Source organism: Cololabis saira, chromosome 20 (assembly GCF_033807715.1).
Source record: "Cololabis saira isolate AMF1-May2022 chromosome 20, fColSai1.1, whole genome shotgun sequence".
In the NCBI taxonomy this organism is placed as follows: Eukaryota; Metazoa; Chordata; class Actinopteri; order Beloniformes; family Belonidae; genus Cololabis; species Cololabis saira.
Window position 1 is genome coordinate 6,019,427 of NC_084606.1, and position 16,209 is coordinate 6,035,635.

Here is a 16,209-nt window from a genome sequence, read left to right on the forward strand (position 1 = left end):
TTGAGGTAAAATTCACAAATATATTTATCTCAACATCAATTGGAAATAATAATTAATAAAATGCATTTTTAACTCCGTTACACAGTTATATGTTTTCAGACCATTTTCTGTGTCTATATTACCCGTCTCTTCAGTTTGTCCTCAGGTGTCCACTTGTGTCCTCTACCAGATTGTCTACAGTCCTGTGGAGCCTAAACTTCTGAATAAAATGTCCAACTGTGGTCTCAGGGACATCCAGCTGCTTGGAGACGGTCTTTAGTCTTTAACATGCTGGTCCAGAAGGTTCTTCCTGATGTCCTCAGACATCTATTGCTGTCTCTGGTCCACATTCATGGACGCCACGATACGTGACAGAAACAATGACCTTTAACCCTTGAAAACTGTTGTAAACTGTAGCTGTGACTTCAATTTAAATTCACTATAAATTTAATTTATAAAAAGATGTAAACAGACTGTTATCAGAGTGCTGCAGTTAAAACATCGACTTGTTTTTATTTATTTGTAACCGATAGATGATAAAAGTCTGAATTGAGGACAGAATACTTTCTTATATTTAAGTCTTTTAACATGAACCCACTGGACACCTTATTTAAATCAAGCCATCAAACTTTATTAAACACTTTTCATATAATTCATACAATTTTTGTTACATAAAGTGTTTTAAAAGCAACATAAATAATGTAGTTTGAAAGAAAAAGGGAAAAGTTGCTTTTCTACAACTAAAACACATCCGAATAATCACAAATTCCTTATAAACGTCCATCATACACAACCAACATAGACTTAAACCAATAACTTAAATAGATGATAATTACACCGATTCTGTCTCCACGGTTTATAAAACATTATTACTGTTACACACAGATAATGAAGAAGAATAAACCCGTATTTCACCTTTGCTCCACAGGATTGATCAGTTTTAAGAGACAATCTTATTTCAAAGTAAAAGCACAGCCAACAAGTTAAAAGCCATAAAAATGTTGTTATTGGTCTAAAGTCTCTACAAAATGACAGAAAACTTATTTATTTCATCATAGGATGTTTTTCTTTATTTTAGTCATATAAAATAAGGCCACTTGGGTATTTTTTTAATTGTTTTTTACTGTTTCTGGTTTAGGGGGGATAAAACTGGCTGATGACACTCCACCACCAGTCAGGACGGTCCGGCACGTCTAGTAATGCGTCTTAGAGCTGAACTTCCTCCTGTCTTTGGCCAGTGACCGACTCATGCACGTTCATGTGACGTGCTGCCCCCATGTGGACAGATCTGGTATTAATGCATAGAGTAGCTTTAACAGGCCTTTAAAACTCTTGACGTAAATGTTGCTATTTACAATTCAAAACGGTTTCCAAAACGCAGACAAGTCTAAAAACAAGTTTAAAAAAATGCTTCTTTGTGAGCAGGAAACTTTGCAACAACAGTAATATTTCTGATTTTGGTACCAAGACATCACAAATTATTTTCAACAACGGTAACCAACGCACAAAAATGAAAGTAACAAAAATCTATTCAATCAAACCCTTTTTCTTTCCTTTTTTTGCAGATGATATTTATATATATATATATATATATATATATATATATATATATATATATATATATATATATATATATATAGTTGTCAGATGTTTCGCCTCATGAAAGTTCCGGAAACCTAATTTATTTCCATTTCCTCTACACTCCGAGTATCTCCTTGGGATTCACCTTCGTTCCCTTCCTCCTGATCCTGTCGAGTCTGGACCACATGTCCACTTGTCCCCAACACAGATGCCAGGATGTTTTCTAAGTATTGGTTTCCCTTTGCCTCCTGCTGAATCCTCAACAACAACTCTGTTGATCCACGTACCTTTAGGGCCCCCACAAGCTCTTTAAATATGTAAAGCAGAGGATAGCAATACTCAATCACACTCTCACCAGGGATTGGATAGTCGAAGAGAAAGCTGCCACTATGTAAACCAAAAACTTGCCCAAAACTATCAAACACTGGGGAGCCGGAGGAATAGTGATACATGGAGGTGTTGTAGGTCACGCAAATATCTGCGTATGGATCATTTTGCATGCATTGATTGAGATTGTAGATGACTAAAGGATCGATCTTGTACTTGGCTAAATTCTGACGGACGGCCGACCCCCGCTGATTTTTCTCAATGACACATGTAGGATCCAGCCTCTTCACTCCTCCACCTGGATGACCAACAATACAGGCCTCACCTTTCTTTGGTGGAGACCAAAACCACTCCAGCAGTCCTGGTGGGACTGTCTTCTTTTGGTCATCAAGCTTAAGTAGAGCGAAATCTAGTGTATCACTGCGAAAAATCACTTTAGCGGGAAACTCCAGACCTGTGTCTCCAGGTTTTTTAAAATGGAACTGTGCCGTTAAACTGACATTTGTCAACAATTCATCACTTCCCTCTGTGATCCATGCATCAAATAAGTGCCTATTCGTCAAGACAAAGTTGTCAAAAAGCACAAAGCCTGTTCCCAGAGGATGTTCCTTGATTTCTAAACGGGGAACACTGATCATTATCCGACAAACAGACTCACTGCGCTTCAACACCAACTCTATTCTGTGAACTTCACTAAAAGACTGCTGGATCTTTCCAAAGTTCTCCTTCTTCAGCTCCAGTTCTTCCTGAAAAGACTTGCCAGGGAACCTGCTCTCCATCCACTGTTTCAGATCTGGAAACTGTTTACGGAGAAGTTCATTGATCTCCTCTAAATCAACCCCACTCTGTTTCTCCTTCATTGCTTTTCCTAAACTTATTGTTTTCTTAGCAGCTAAATCGATGATGTCATTGGTTTTTTCTTCCCCTCCCTTCTTCATCTCTGATTCTGGTTTTGATTTACTGCTTTGTAGATTCTTTGATGCAGTTTTTGGCTGCTTCACTGGTTCGGTGCTTTTTTTTGGGGAGAGACATATCTTGAACTTCTTGTCGTGCAGGTTATTTACAGTCTGTGTGGACATGGTGAAGGTTTCAGGCTTATTCTCGTCTGACAATTCGAAGTCCGTGAGGCCCTCAACGAAGCGGCCGTCTCGTTTCAGAGCCTCCTCCACAGTCGTTCCCTTCTCCCCATAAACACAGAAATACTCCAGCTTACTCAAGTAATGCGTCTCTCTGAAAACCTCTTTTGCTTTGGATTTGGTGTTTTCTCCTCCTTCTTTGTTGATGGAGAAGATGGAATATCGCTCTTTTGGTAGGATTGGGTACCTTTCTGGGTTTTTGGCCTCTACAGGTTTGGCAAGTGTGGTAATGGTGAGACACTCACCCTCCTCAACACAAGAACACGGGAAATGTGTTGGAACACAAGGTGACGCATAAATGTCACCCAACTTAATCAAGAGCTTCTCATCAGCCCATGTAATATACTTAAATTTTTCCCCCAGAAATGACTTTATGGCCTCCAACACCGTGCTGGGTTGTTTACACTCCACAGTCAAATTACGCCCCCCTTTTTTGAACTTCACTGTGAAGGTGTGATATTCATGTGCATTCTGCAGGAAACGAGAAAACAAGAAAGTTAACGCTTAAACAGAGCAATGAAAAAACCCTGACACAGCTCCCGATAGAGGAGACTCACCACGGGAACATCATCTTCCTCCTTCTTTACTTTGACTTTATCCGTCTGTAAAGAAGCAATGAGAGATTTAAAATTAGAAGTGACTTAATGGTTTACTTTCCATGTTTTTAAAGTAAAGGTTGGTAGACGTTTATTATGATGCATGTTTCTTTACATCAGGTCAGCTGATGACCAGCTTGTCATGCGACTCGTTTCTTCTTGTTTTCTCACATGTTTATTCTCATTGTCATGGAAACCATAAGTTATAAAAGTCCTTTCATCAGGTTCCAAACAGATGAGGAGGCAGCATGACTGAGTCATCCATCTCCTCTAGGAGATCTTTGACCCTCGTGCCCCCCCGCTAACTTGTTGTGCGACCCCTCCTGCCCCCACGCCTCACCTACAAACCCTCCTGCCCTAGATCACAATAGAGGAGACTCACCACGGGAACATTATCTTCCTCCTTCTTTACTTTGGCTGTATTCGTCTGTAAAGAAGCAAAGAGAGATTTAAAAACAGAAGTGGCTTAATGGTTTTTACTTTCCAGGTTCTTAAAGTAAATGTTGGTAGACGTTTATTATGATGCACGTTTCCTTAAATCAGGTCAGCTGAGGACCAGCTTGCTATGCAAGTCGTTTTTTTCTAAGCCACCCGCATGTTGCATTGCTATCAAGTCTAAAGAGAAAAAATAATGTGGACAGATCTGGTATTACAGTTTTTTCTGAAAGCTTAGGCGCTAATCATGTTCTTGTAGCACAATTTCTAAAACTATTAATACATATAGCAAAACCATTCACTGAGTTAGCCAAACTAAAAGCACAAATACTGCTTTGCACTCCGTTTGTAATTTTGTAACACACACTTTTCAAAACTGTAGGCACAATTCACTGCTTACACTCAATTGCCAAATTTCCAAAACACTCCTAGCAAAATTATACACATCCATATTATTTACACTATTTTGCCAACTGTCTGGCACACTTTCACATGTGAAAACAATTTTAGAGAATTAGTTCACTTTGCAATCAGCCTAAGCACTATAAATAAGCCACAGGTAAGCTGTCTGTGTGGAGTACAATGGAAGGAGCAAGAAGAGTAAGAATCAGAGGAGGCCGAGGAAGAGGACGTGGAGGTGAAGGAGTTGGAGGAAGAGGACGGGGAGGTGAAGAAGCAAGAGGTTTAGAGGAAGTTAGAGGAAGAGGACAAGGAGGAGCAAGAGGAGGACGAGGAGGGGGAAGAGGAAAGGCCAGAGAAGACCTGATATGTCATCATATGGGACAATGTTAGTTTCCATAGGGCTGCTTTGGTCCGCAACTGGTTTACCGATCCCACTCTTCATGGCACTCAACCTCCCCCCATACTCTCCATTGTTAAATCCGATTGGCATCAGGCATCATGTCAGGCCTGGATACGGCATGCAAGGAGGTATTTTCCCCGGTGCCTTGGACTGGAGGACATCGCATGCGATGTGGATGAGATTTTGTGGCCGGACCAGAGAGACGGCATGATGTAGGCTGATTGTTTTTTTTTTGTGAATTTATTATTTTGTGTTCTGTCCTGTGTCTTTGTTTTGACGAGTGTGAATAAACACCAATACTTGAAGTTTGGATCCCTGTGTGTTTACAGAACTATGACAAAAGTATGACCTCAAACTGACCTAGCCTACCTTGTGCACAGAAAAAGAAAAAAGCCAGATGTGTTTTGTATTCATACCATCAGTAGATTAAAGGTTTATCTTATCTTATCTTATGTGCTTAGTAAATGATGGCATGTGTTTACTGTCTGATATGAAAACACCATTTTTACTAAGGTGTGTAGAGTTAATCAAGCTGTGTTTGCTTTTGCAAGAGAACTATAACGTTTTGATAATTTGGTGAAAGGTTTTCTCATTTGTGTGTAGAGTTTAGCAAAAATAGCCAATGTTACAAAAAATGTACTTAAGCATTCAGAAAAAACTGTAATGAATGAAGTAGCTTTAATAGGCCTTTAAAACTCTTGACGTAAATGTTGCTATCTACAATTCAAGACTGTTTCCAACACGCAGACAAGTCTCAAAACAAGTTTAAAAAAAAATGCTTCTTTGTGAGCAGGAAACTTTGCGACAAAAGTATTATTTCTGATTTTGGCACCAAGATATCACAAACAATTTTTAACAACGGTAACCAACGCACAAAAATGAAAGTAACAAACATCTACTCAATCAGTCTTTTTCTTTTGTGAAGAACATTTCCTAATATTTTTGTCACATACGCAGTGGACAAAAACACTGGGTTTTGTATTTAACGATCTGAAGTCAAATTAAAAAAAATCTTCCTGTGATGTAGAGTTTACATCATCCTGCCACTGACTCTGAGCCAGTAACCCTGCTCACACGTTTGCCATCAAGTTTGGGTCAAACTTGACTTTCTAAAGGTCAAGATGATGCACGTAAACAGTTAACATGTCTGTAGCAAGGCTAGTGCTACGGGGGTCACCCGACAGGACAGAGGACGCAGGGTTTCGTGCAGGAAACGTTTTATTTACTCTTCTTTCACCCAAGACACACGTGCCAGCAGCTTCCTCCCAGAAGAGACCTCTTGCTGCTGTGCAGCCACTTCTTATGTAGCCAGGCAGGGTGGAGAGGTTGATTGGGCACACGTGTGCCCAATCAGCTGAGTGGCTGCTCCTCCACCCTGACACAATGTCATTACTCAAACTGCTACTTGCGTTTTTGTTTTTGGGAACAGTCCCACAGTCAGGCATCTCATTCCCCGTCTTTTGATCCATCTTGACCTGCAAACACGTGCTTTTTGGTGTTGGGTGATGAGGTGCCGTACGTGATTCTGTCACCAGGTGCTGAATCTGTTGGAGAAAACATTGAGTTTAAAAAGGGACAAAGGGGCTGCACATATTTGATCTCAGTTAATTGATGAAAACATTTATAGTGAGTTCAACATCATCATCCACTTCTCTGTGTTATTGTGCTGCAGTTGAAAACAAGCTCATATGTAAGTTAAGCGGCTGAACCAGGATCGTTCTGATTTTCTACAATTTTCAAGATGATGAAATAACTAGTTTTGTTTTTGGTCTTGGTCTCGGTCTTGAGCTGAACTAGTCCTGGTCTTGGTCTTGATACTCTCTGGTCTTGGTAGTGTCTTGGTTTACGTGGTCCTGACTACAAGTCTAAGTTGTAGTATAACAGTACTTAATGATTACTGCGTCACATCAGGACTTTCCCTCGGAATGATTGGAGTGATCCTCCACTGCCACGTCGCAATTATGTGCCAAAGACTCATCCAGGTCTTGTTGAACAGGAGTTGCAGGACGAGGTACGAGGGATAACTGGGAGAGTCGCTCGTGAAAAGGAAAAACGCAGCTCTTCATCAAGCACCAACATTTTATAAAATGATTCTAAATGCTAGGGAGAATAAAAGCTTACCCTTAAATATGAACTCTGCTAATATTAGTCTTTTATTAAAACCGGACAAAGATCCCTTGCTCCCATCGAGCTACCGCCCAATTTCATTGATAAATGTAGACCTTAAAATAATTAGCAAGGCCCTTACTGAACGTCTGAAAAGAGTCACCCCTTCTATTATACATCCGGATCAAACAGGCTTCATTAAAGGTAGACATTCGTCTACTAATATTCGCAGATTATTAAATATTATAGACTATTCGAGTATCAATAAACAGGAGACTACTATTATATCCTTAGACGCGGAAAAAGCATTTGATAAGGTAAATTGCAAGTTTCTATTGGCAACTTTGCATAAATTTGGATTTGGCGAATCTTTCATTGACTGGATAAAAATATTATACAGCTCTCCCAAGGCACTTGTAAGGACAAATGATCAAATCTCTACAAGTTTTACCTTGCAAAGAGGCACTAGACAGGGTTGCCCTCTCTCTCCCTCATTATTTGCAATATTTATTGAACCTTTAGCAGCAGCTATTAGACAAAATCAAAATATTAAAGGTATACAATGTAAAATATTAGAGCACAAAATAAGTCTTTATGCGGATGACGTACTCCTCTTCCTCCAGAACTCACGATCTTCACTATCACAGACAATTGCACTTATAGAGGGATTTTCATCTCTGTCTGATTATTCTATTAATTGGATTGTTCAGGATCTTCATCAGGTTTCTCCGGGATCCCTGAGAACACCAAGTTGTCCCTCATGGGCCGAGCTTGAAGGTCTAAAACGGCCTCCTTTAAAGATTTATTCTCATTCTCAGCCGGCTAAAACCCTCTGACATGGATTTCACCGACTTCTTCAGACTGGTGTTTTCAGCCATCAATTTTTCCACCTGCTGGTTACCATATTCCACCGCTTCTCTTAATGACTGGAATTCCTTGTGCAGGACTTCCACCAGGGATAAACGGGCGTCATGGGAGGCCAAGCGGGTGTCAATGGACCTCAGAATGTCCTCGGTGGTATTTCCTGGAGGAGAGATTGCTCCAGGGGAATCCTCAGGTCGGGAACGCTTCGGCGTGGAAGCAGCTGCTCCCCCAGACTTCTTCACCATGACTAATTTCTCAAAATACTCGTCTATGGATGCGTCTAAAGATTCGCTTTGCTCCAGGTTGGGTTCGTAACTATATAATCTAACTATAAACTACCCTTTCGTTATTTTAATCTGAGTATATAATCGTTTTTAAAGCATTTATTGAAAACGAAAGTATTACCTCGCCATGTTGGATTCTGCTGCCTCGTAGATTCTCGCGATACTACCACATCTCGTGGTGCGTTCGCTGCTGCTGCTGTTGTCTCGCTGCTCGGTCTAAATCCACTGTTTTGTGTGTTAACTGCAATTTTAGGAATATAACCAATACTCAATTACAATCAGGGAACATTAGATATTTAGGCATAAACATCTCCCCTAGGCTGTCAGAGTTAATAAAATTAAATCATGTTCAGCTTATAAAGAAAATAGAAGATGATCTTTCCAGATGGAGCTCTCTCCCCATTTCGCTCATGGGTAGAATAGCCACCATTAAAATGATGGTTTTACCAAAAGTAAATTATTTTTTCTCAATGATACCATGCAAACCCCCTCTTTCCTGGTTTAAATCGCTGGACTCGTATGTATCAAAATTTCTGTGGAAAAATAAAACTCCACGTATTAGTTTAAAGACATTGCAAAAATCCAAAGAATATGGAGGTTTAGAGCTACCTAATTTTCAGTATTACTTCATAGCCAGTAAGTTACAGTATATTGTAAAATGGTCAAAAGATCATCCTTTAGATAGTCAATGGCTGGACTCAGAGCAAGTGTTTTGTAATGAACTAGAAATCTCAGAGTTACCATTAATTAGTCAAAGTATCAAACATCATCAATGTTTCAAAAGCATTAATATTAGCACAACTTTATCAGCTTGGTGGGAATTTCTTAAAATAGCTAAAATTTCACTTTTTCCATGTGACCGTACACCCATATGGAACAACCCAGACATCGTGAAAAATGATAAAAAGATGGTTAATTTCGTTCAATGGAGAGATCAAGGAATACGGTATTTACAGCACGTAATTGTAGGAGGACAGTTTGTACCTTTCAATACACTTATTGTTCAATACGGAGTTAGCAGGAATACATTTTTAGAGCATCAACAACTTAAGGCAATAATAAATAAAACATACAAAATTAGCCAATTAGATTTACAACTTCCCGCTAAGATAATAGATTTATTGAATCTAAGCACTTTAAAGTTGTTATCAAAACTCTACAGGTTAGTGTCTAAACTGGACGATTCAGTCTCTCTCCCGATCTCCAAGTGGGAGGCGGATCTCTCTCTGAATACCGACCAGTTTTCTTGGTCACAAATATGCTTAAATACATTTACTATGACTAAAAACCCAAACTTACAACTTATACAGTAAAAAGTTCTTCATAGAATACATTATACTGGACAAAGGATGTTCCAGATGGGCTTTGTAACCTCTAATATCTGTTCACAGTGCACAGAGAACACCCCAGATAATTATATGCATGCTTTATGGTTCTGTACACCGGTACAGAGGTTCTGGAAGGAGATTTGTGAGGATTTATCCACATGGATCAACCACAGAATCCCAGTGTGCCCCACGGTATGTATATTAGGTCACCTGGGAGACACTCAAATAGATCCTAATTGGACACACCGGGTTCTCACTGCCTTATGTATCGCAAAGAAAACCATTCTAGTAAATTGGAAACAAAAATCCAGTTTATGTATCAACCATTTTAGGAATCCTTTATCAGATCATATTAGTAGTGAGATAATGTCTGCCTCCACTGAACAACATTCGGCTGAATTGCACTCTCTGTGGTCCCCATTTATTGGCTTCGTTACCTAGTGGGGGCGGGGGGTGGTGATCTCGTAGCCCTTGGGGTTGGGGGTCGGCTTGGGGGGTCTGGGGCGCGGGCCTCCGGTGGCCCCTGTCCCTGGCCGGTGGGGGCCTTGGGGGCCTATGGGGGGGGTTGCCTCATGGCGGTGGGGGGGGTGGCTGGGGGGGCTCGGGCGGGGGGCTGTGGCTTGGGCGTCTCCGGGTCTCCCGGGGGGGGGCTGGGCCGTGGACGTGGGGGTCCCACTCGGAGGGCCCGGCCCTGCCTGGGTGGGGGGTGGCTGTCTGCGCTGGGGGGGCATTGCTGCCTTGGTCCTCCGTCGCTGGGCGGGGGCCAAGTGCCCCTGCAGATGTGGGGACTCCGTGACCCTTGGGGTGTGCGCCGGGGTGGCCTCGGGGGGGGGTGGGGCCGGGTCCGGGGATCGGGCTTCCCCAGATCGGGGGGTGCACGGGCGGGCGCGACGGCGGGGTGGCACCATTCCCAGGTATCTATGTCTTATGTTGTCAGTATGAATGGGAGGATGTTGGACCGTTTCCCCCTCCGTCTGGGGGCTCCGGCGGCGCCGGGGGCGCCCGTGGAGGTACGGTGGGGCCCTGGCCCGGCTCGGAGGGCCGGCCCCCGTCTACTGGATGGCCGGTGGGGGGACGCGGGTGTCTTATCAGGGCCGGCTTTGCTGGTCCTGCTTCCTGGCTTCGGCCTTCGCTCCTCCTCCTTCCCCCCCTACACGATTCATACGCACATAGGCAAAGGGCGGGGGGTCCGGGTCTTGGGGGGCACTGTCCCGCGTGGCCCGGAACTCCCCGCCTCACGGTTTTAACAACACTGTAGACACTGCACATTCAACACTTAATAAATACATTTGACAAGGACACGTAGTTCGGGAGGGGGGGGGTCGGTGTCAAATCGATACTTGGCCCTCCCCCCTCCCTGTTTTTATGGCATTAATCACATGCACTCAACACCAGGGGCGGGAGGGGGTCCCACATCACCCGCGTTCCCTCACCTGCCTGGGATGGTGGGTCGGGATACCCGGGCCTGGCGGGGCTCGCCGTGCAGCCTGGGGTGCCTTCTGGCGGTGCTGGCCCCCCCCGGGGAGGGGGAAACGGTGCGTGATTGTGCGTCTGTGTCGGTGAGAATGCGGTATGGAAGGGTCCTGCCATGGAGGATTTGGGCCTCCATTGGCAGGACATCAAAACTTAATAATTTATCAATATTATATTATACAAAGATGGTGATTATTATTATTATTATTATTATTATTATTATTATTATTATTATTATTATTATTATTATTATTATTATTATTATTATTATTATTATTATTATGTATAGTATATCATATTATTATTAGTATAGATATCGGATAGTTGAATGGATGAATGAATGGGATGCCTGGGTCTGGGGCCCTCCGTTGTCGGGCCTGCACGGGTGTCGCCTTGTTGGGGGGGTTCCCTCTCTCCGGGCCCGTTTCCGGTCCCCCCCGCTGCCTCTGCGGCGGGGCGCCCCTCTGGTCTTGGAGGGCCACTTTCGTGGGGGGCGGGTGCGCCTGCCCGCGTCGGCGGCCGGGGCGGCTCTGTCTCTCCGGGCAGGCTGGCCCCCTGCCGGGTGGGGGTCGTTGGCCTGAAGGGTGAGGGCCTCCTGGCCGCGTGTCCGGCCCGGACCGGGTGGCCGGGGATTGCCTGGGTCGCGGTCCACCGCCGCGGGATCCCTGGCTGCTTCTTCCCGCGCCGTGGGGGCCCCCTCGGCCGCCGCCGGGGGGGGGGGGGGGGGGGCCTCGCAGGCGGTGGGTTGCCTCCCTCCTACTTCTCCCCTCTGTGGGGTTGCCGGTGGCCTGGGTTCCGGGCTCTTCCGTGTCGGCCTCTGGTCTCGCGGGTGGCGGGGTTGCTCCCCCACTCCCCCACTATAGATACACTTCAGGTGGAACTTTGTTTGGTTTATTACACACACACACACACACACACACACATATAGTCACTTAGTCACATGCATATACACACACACACACACACACACACACACACATGATCATATACATACACACACACACATAGACATACACACTGGCTTGTTCACTTGCATGCTGGCTCTCTAGTTTTTGGGTTTAGGTAGCGGTAGCGATAGCTTAGCTCAGACTGCGATCAGATCTCAAGATTTAGGTCGATTGCTGTTATTGTTTTGGTTGGCTCCGTGCCGGTTTCGTGCTTTGTTTGTGGTTTTTTGTTGCAGATTTCCAGTGCTTGACGTGTGTTTCCGTGTGTTCCTGCTTCCTGGATTGGCAGTGGATGTCGTCACCCCCCCCCCCCCCCCCCCCCCCCCCCCCAAAAAAAAAAAAAAAAAAAATCACTGGGTTTGTATGTGTATATTTATGTATGTGTACGCATATGTGTGCGTATATATATGTATATATATTAAATATACTAATAATGCACACATATACACTTTTGGTTTCTACCGTCATGGTATCAATCATTAATATGTGTGCAGACAAGGGAAGAAAAAAAAAAAAAAAAAAGGAAAAACGCAGCTCAGTGGAAACACCAACGCGGGTCTCTGATCTCAAACCCAGTTTGAGTTCTGTTTCTGTGGGCTGGCTCTTCCGAGGGAGATGGAACAGAAACCCTTCGTTAGGAGCCAAGTCCAACCACGACTGAACACAACCCCTGTGCAAAACTCTGTTCTCCTGCGCTGCTCAAGAACTCTTGTGTGATTGGTCGGAAAGTTGAAGTGGGCGTGGCTGGCAGGGACAAGTCAATGAATGATCCCAGGCTTCCCAGAACTTTGAACAAGGAGGATTTTCTCCCTCCGTAATGTCCTAAAGTTCGTCCAGACAACGAAATAGCTTCAAATGTTACATCCCCACATGAGGCCCGAGGACCAGCGGACCCTAAAGCGACCGGGACCGGATCCTGCCGCCGCTTCTGGGCCTCGGATTTGTTCAAACATGCTCCGAATGGGTTCTTCTCTAGAATATCTATAAAATTACTAAACGGAATTTAGCCCAGACGACAGTAAAGTTACGGAGGACATGATGTTTTCTTCTATTTTACTCATTTAAAATCAGGCAAAAACACATCTTTCTTTCTTTTGCCTGTTTCTGTGTCCGGAATCCATAAACAAGATCTCTACAGGTTACATACATCAAATAAAATTCTGTCTCACCAGAACTCACCTGAATTCCCGGAAACGTCTCGTGGGTTATAAAATCAAGTGGGCGGTCTTTATAACGCCCTCCCTTTTACTCATTTCATCCTCACTCTAACATGACATTAGTGTTTCAAGATTGTTCCATCAGTTCCTGCACTGACTTGTAAAACTGGTGTAGCTGGATTGCCTGCCAACTTCTGTGTTCCGCAGACAAACAAAGTAATGACAAGGAAGAGATGTAAAGATTTCATAAGCTTTTGTTAAAGGCTGTGTGTGTGGATGTGTGGATTTGTGGTGTTGGATGATGAGGTGCCATACGTGATTCTGTCACCAGCTGCTGAATCTGTTGGAGAAAAAGTTAAAAAAGGGGAAAAAAAGAAATATACAAAACAAAAAGAGAAAAACTCAGCAAAGCTTGAGTTCTGTCATTTCCCACACAGAAGTAGAGTAAGCGAACGCAACGTTAAAAAAAAGCAATGGAATAATTACTTAATGCTATCAAAATTAGACTAAATTTAATAAAACGTCATGAGAAGTTTAAAGTAAACCTTTTTAATTAACTTTTGAGTGTCACATTTCACTTGGGCTTTTATTTATTTAATTTATTGGTGTGGATGTTGTAGTCCTGTGTTTAGTTGCTCGATCTGAAGTCATCCACATTACAAAATGGAATTTAGCCCAGACGACAGTAAAGTTACGGAGGACATAATGTTTTCTCCCATTTTAATCTATAAAACCAGATCAAAACACATCTCTACTTTTTTTTTAGGATTTTTCTTTCTCCAGAAGTCATAAACAAGACCTTTACAGGTTACATACATCAAATAAAGTTGTGTCTCACCTGAACTTAGCGGGATGAGCTGGAGGACACTCGACACGTCCTGCAAAGGTACAGGAGATCATAAAATAACCCCGGAAAAACGCCTGGCGGATTATAAAACCAAGTGGGCGGTCATTATAATGCCCTCCTTTTTACTCATTTCATATTCACTCGTACATGACATTAGTAGCATCAGTTCCTGCACTGACTTGTAAAACTGGTGTAGCAGGATTGCCTGACAACTTCTGTGTTCAGCAGACATCAGACAAGGTAATAACTGCACAAATCAACCTGATCTCACAAAAATCTGTGAAATGCCCACGACCTCTCACCACTATTTTCCGTGGCACCAACACGGAAATGGTATAATTCTGTGTGAGCACCACGGATATTGTACTATGAGAAGTCAATGGGATCCGTTGTCGTGATATTTGCACGGATTATTATATTATTATTTATACATTATTCTCTATTATAGTAAGTTACTGTTTGTTACTGTCAGTTTGTAAAAGCATGTTTTTAACTCTGTTTTAAGAGTGTTTTAATGGTCTTTTGATGATTTTTAACATTATTTTGACGGTGAGTATTTAACTGCGTTTTCTAGTATTTAATGTAAATTCGAGTATTTAACCATGTTGTTTACTGGCGCCATGACGACGGAGGTGGGGTAAGTGATGTGAAATTATTATTTTTAGCAAAAACCACAAGCGTTTCCTACTTCTAACCAATCATAAGTGATGCCTAACCTAACCAGACCTTAACCAGAGTGTCGTCCAGCCACAAAATATAATTTTTAATTGCTTTTGACCAGGAAGTGGAGACAGGCGATAATTAAATTCATTGTTTTAACCATTCTCCCATTCCGTCAAACACAGGGATTCCCTCGGAATCCCCTCTACGTCATAGAGTGACGAGCAGAGATCCTGATCACGTGATGAGGCCCCGACGTGGACATGTTTTTTTTTATGAACTTTATTTAACATTTCAATTTATGGATCGTGGATGTGTGGTCATTGATTACTGTTACGTGGAAGTAAAGCATTAAATATATTGTGCTTTTGCACAGGTACATTAATTATTTATATTGAATCACTGTGAATACATCAACGTCATTTACATGACGTTAAATTAAGTATTCTAAATAAACAAACATATTTACAATTCCTTAACATACATCATCTCTATAAAATGTAGTTACTATTTCAGATGCACTACATAATAGATATATTCAATTGATATATGTTTTTTAAAACGTTTTTACACGTTAGGGTTACTCTAGGTTTAACCCAAACCAATGTGACTACAAATATGGCGCTGATTAGCATAAAGCTGTATAGCATGACTCTCGGGAAATGTAGTTCTTAGTTAATATTTTTTTTCCCACAGAAATGGAGGTTGTTAATACAAAAATAAGAGTGTACATTGTAGTTTAAGGGCATGATACACACATTTGTGTAAATATATTTTAAATATATAATTGTTAAATGTGTGAAAATTAATTTTAACCATGTTTTACCCTTATATTATAGCGCCACCTAGTGATGACTACTCTGGCATGATACATTAGATCAAGAGCTTTTCAAGCTGCGCTGCAGAACTGGAGGGAAAAAAGTGTATATACATATATCTACATATATAGTAAAGTGCTGCAAACCCGGCAACTCAAAGAATTTCATCGTCTGATATCGGAGCTGCGTTTTGACGATGCTTGGTTTCAGCATTATTTCCATGTAGGTGAGTTTGATGTCTCCTTAACAAGGTTGGTCAGCGGATCAACATCAACTATCGGCAAGCTGTTGGTCCCGGTGAAGTTGCAGTCTGTCTGCGGTGAACACTGACACACCGGGTAGTAGCAGATTTGGTCATATTACTTAAATCGTGGTTTGTGATTAATAAGCACCGTTTTTAATGATTTTGCGTTGGATGGATGAAGCAAAATAAAATTGTCAGACCATCCAGCTCCTAAACAATCAGTTACGTGTTTACCATAGCAGAGTTCAGGTAAAAAACAGCAGTCAAATCAGCAAAAATTTCAGTTTGGTACATGAAATAGATTAATTCTTGGTGAAATTAGATTGTTAGTGCACAGCTATAGTCTGCATGAATGCATGGTAATGAGTGTATGTTTGTGTGTACACAAAAGTACAATCTGCATTGAGGCTTCTTGCTTTGGGAATCCCGGTCTGTGATTGGACACTGCCTCAGTGTCACCGATGCTCATTTGCATAAAGAGATTCTCTCAATTTCGAATCAACACTCCTGACATCTCTGGACGCCTCTCGCAGCGAGCTTTCATAGACAGTGAATGACCAGTCGGACGCCTATGACGCCCGTCACGTGTGAATGCAGACGCCCAGGAGGAGCTGCGGAAGGCCAA

General features: G+C 42.5%; 1 protein-coding gene across 2 annotated transcripts; it reads right to left on the reverse strand.

The window, feature by feature from the left end:
* LOC133420386 (serine protease FAM111A-like) lies at nt 1-13,911 on the reverse strand. Of its 2 annotated transcripts, none has more exons than XM_061710075.1 (6): nt 13,854-13,911; nt 8,232-8,351; nt 6,266-6,400; nt 4,002-4,046; nt 3,581-3,625; nt 1-3,494 (listed from the first exon to the last, which is right to left on the reverse strand). In XM_061710075.1, the coding sequence occupies exons 3-6, from the start codon at nt 6,323-6,325 to the stop codon at nt 1,656-1,658; spliced, it is 1,989 nt and encodes a 662-aa protein (XP_061566059.1). In that variant the 5' UTR covers nt 6,326-6,400; nt 8,232-8,351; nt 13,854-13,911; the 3' UTR covers nt 1-1,655. The 2 variants fall into 2 exon arrangements, with proteins under 2 accessions (XP_061566059.1, XP_061566058.1); XM_061710074.1 differs by lacking the exon at nt 13,854-13,911 and adding an exon at nt 13,038-13,272.
* Nucleotides 13,912-16,209: the final 2,298 nt, after the last annotated feature.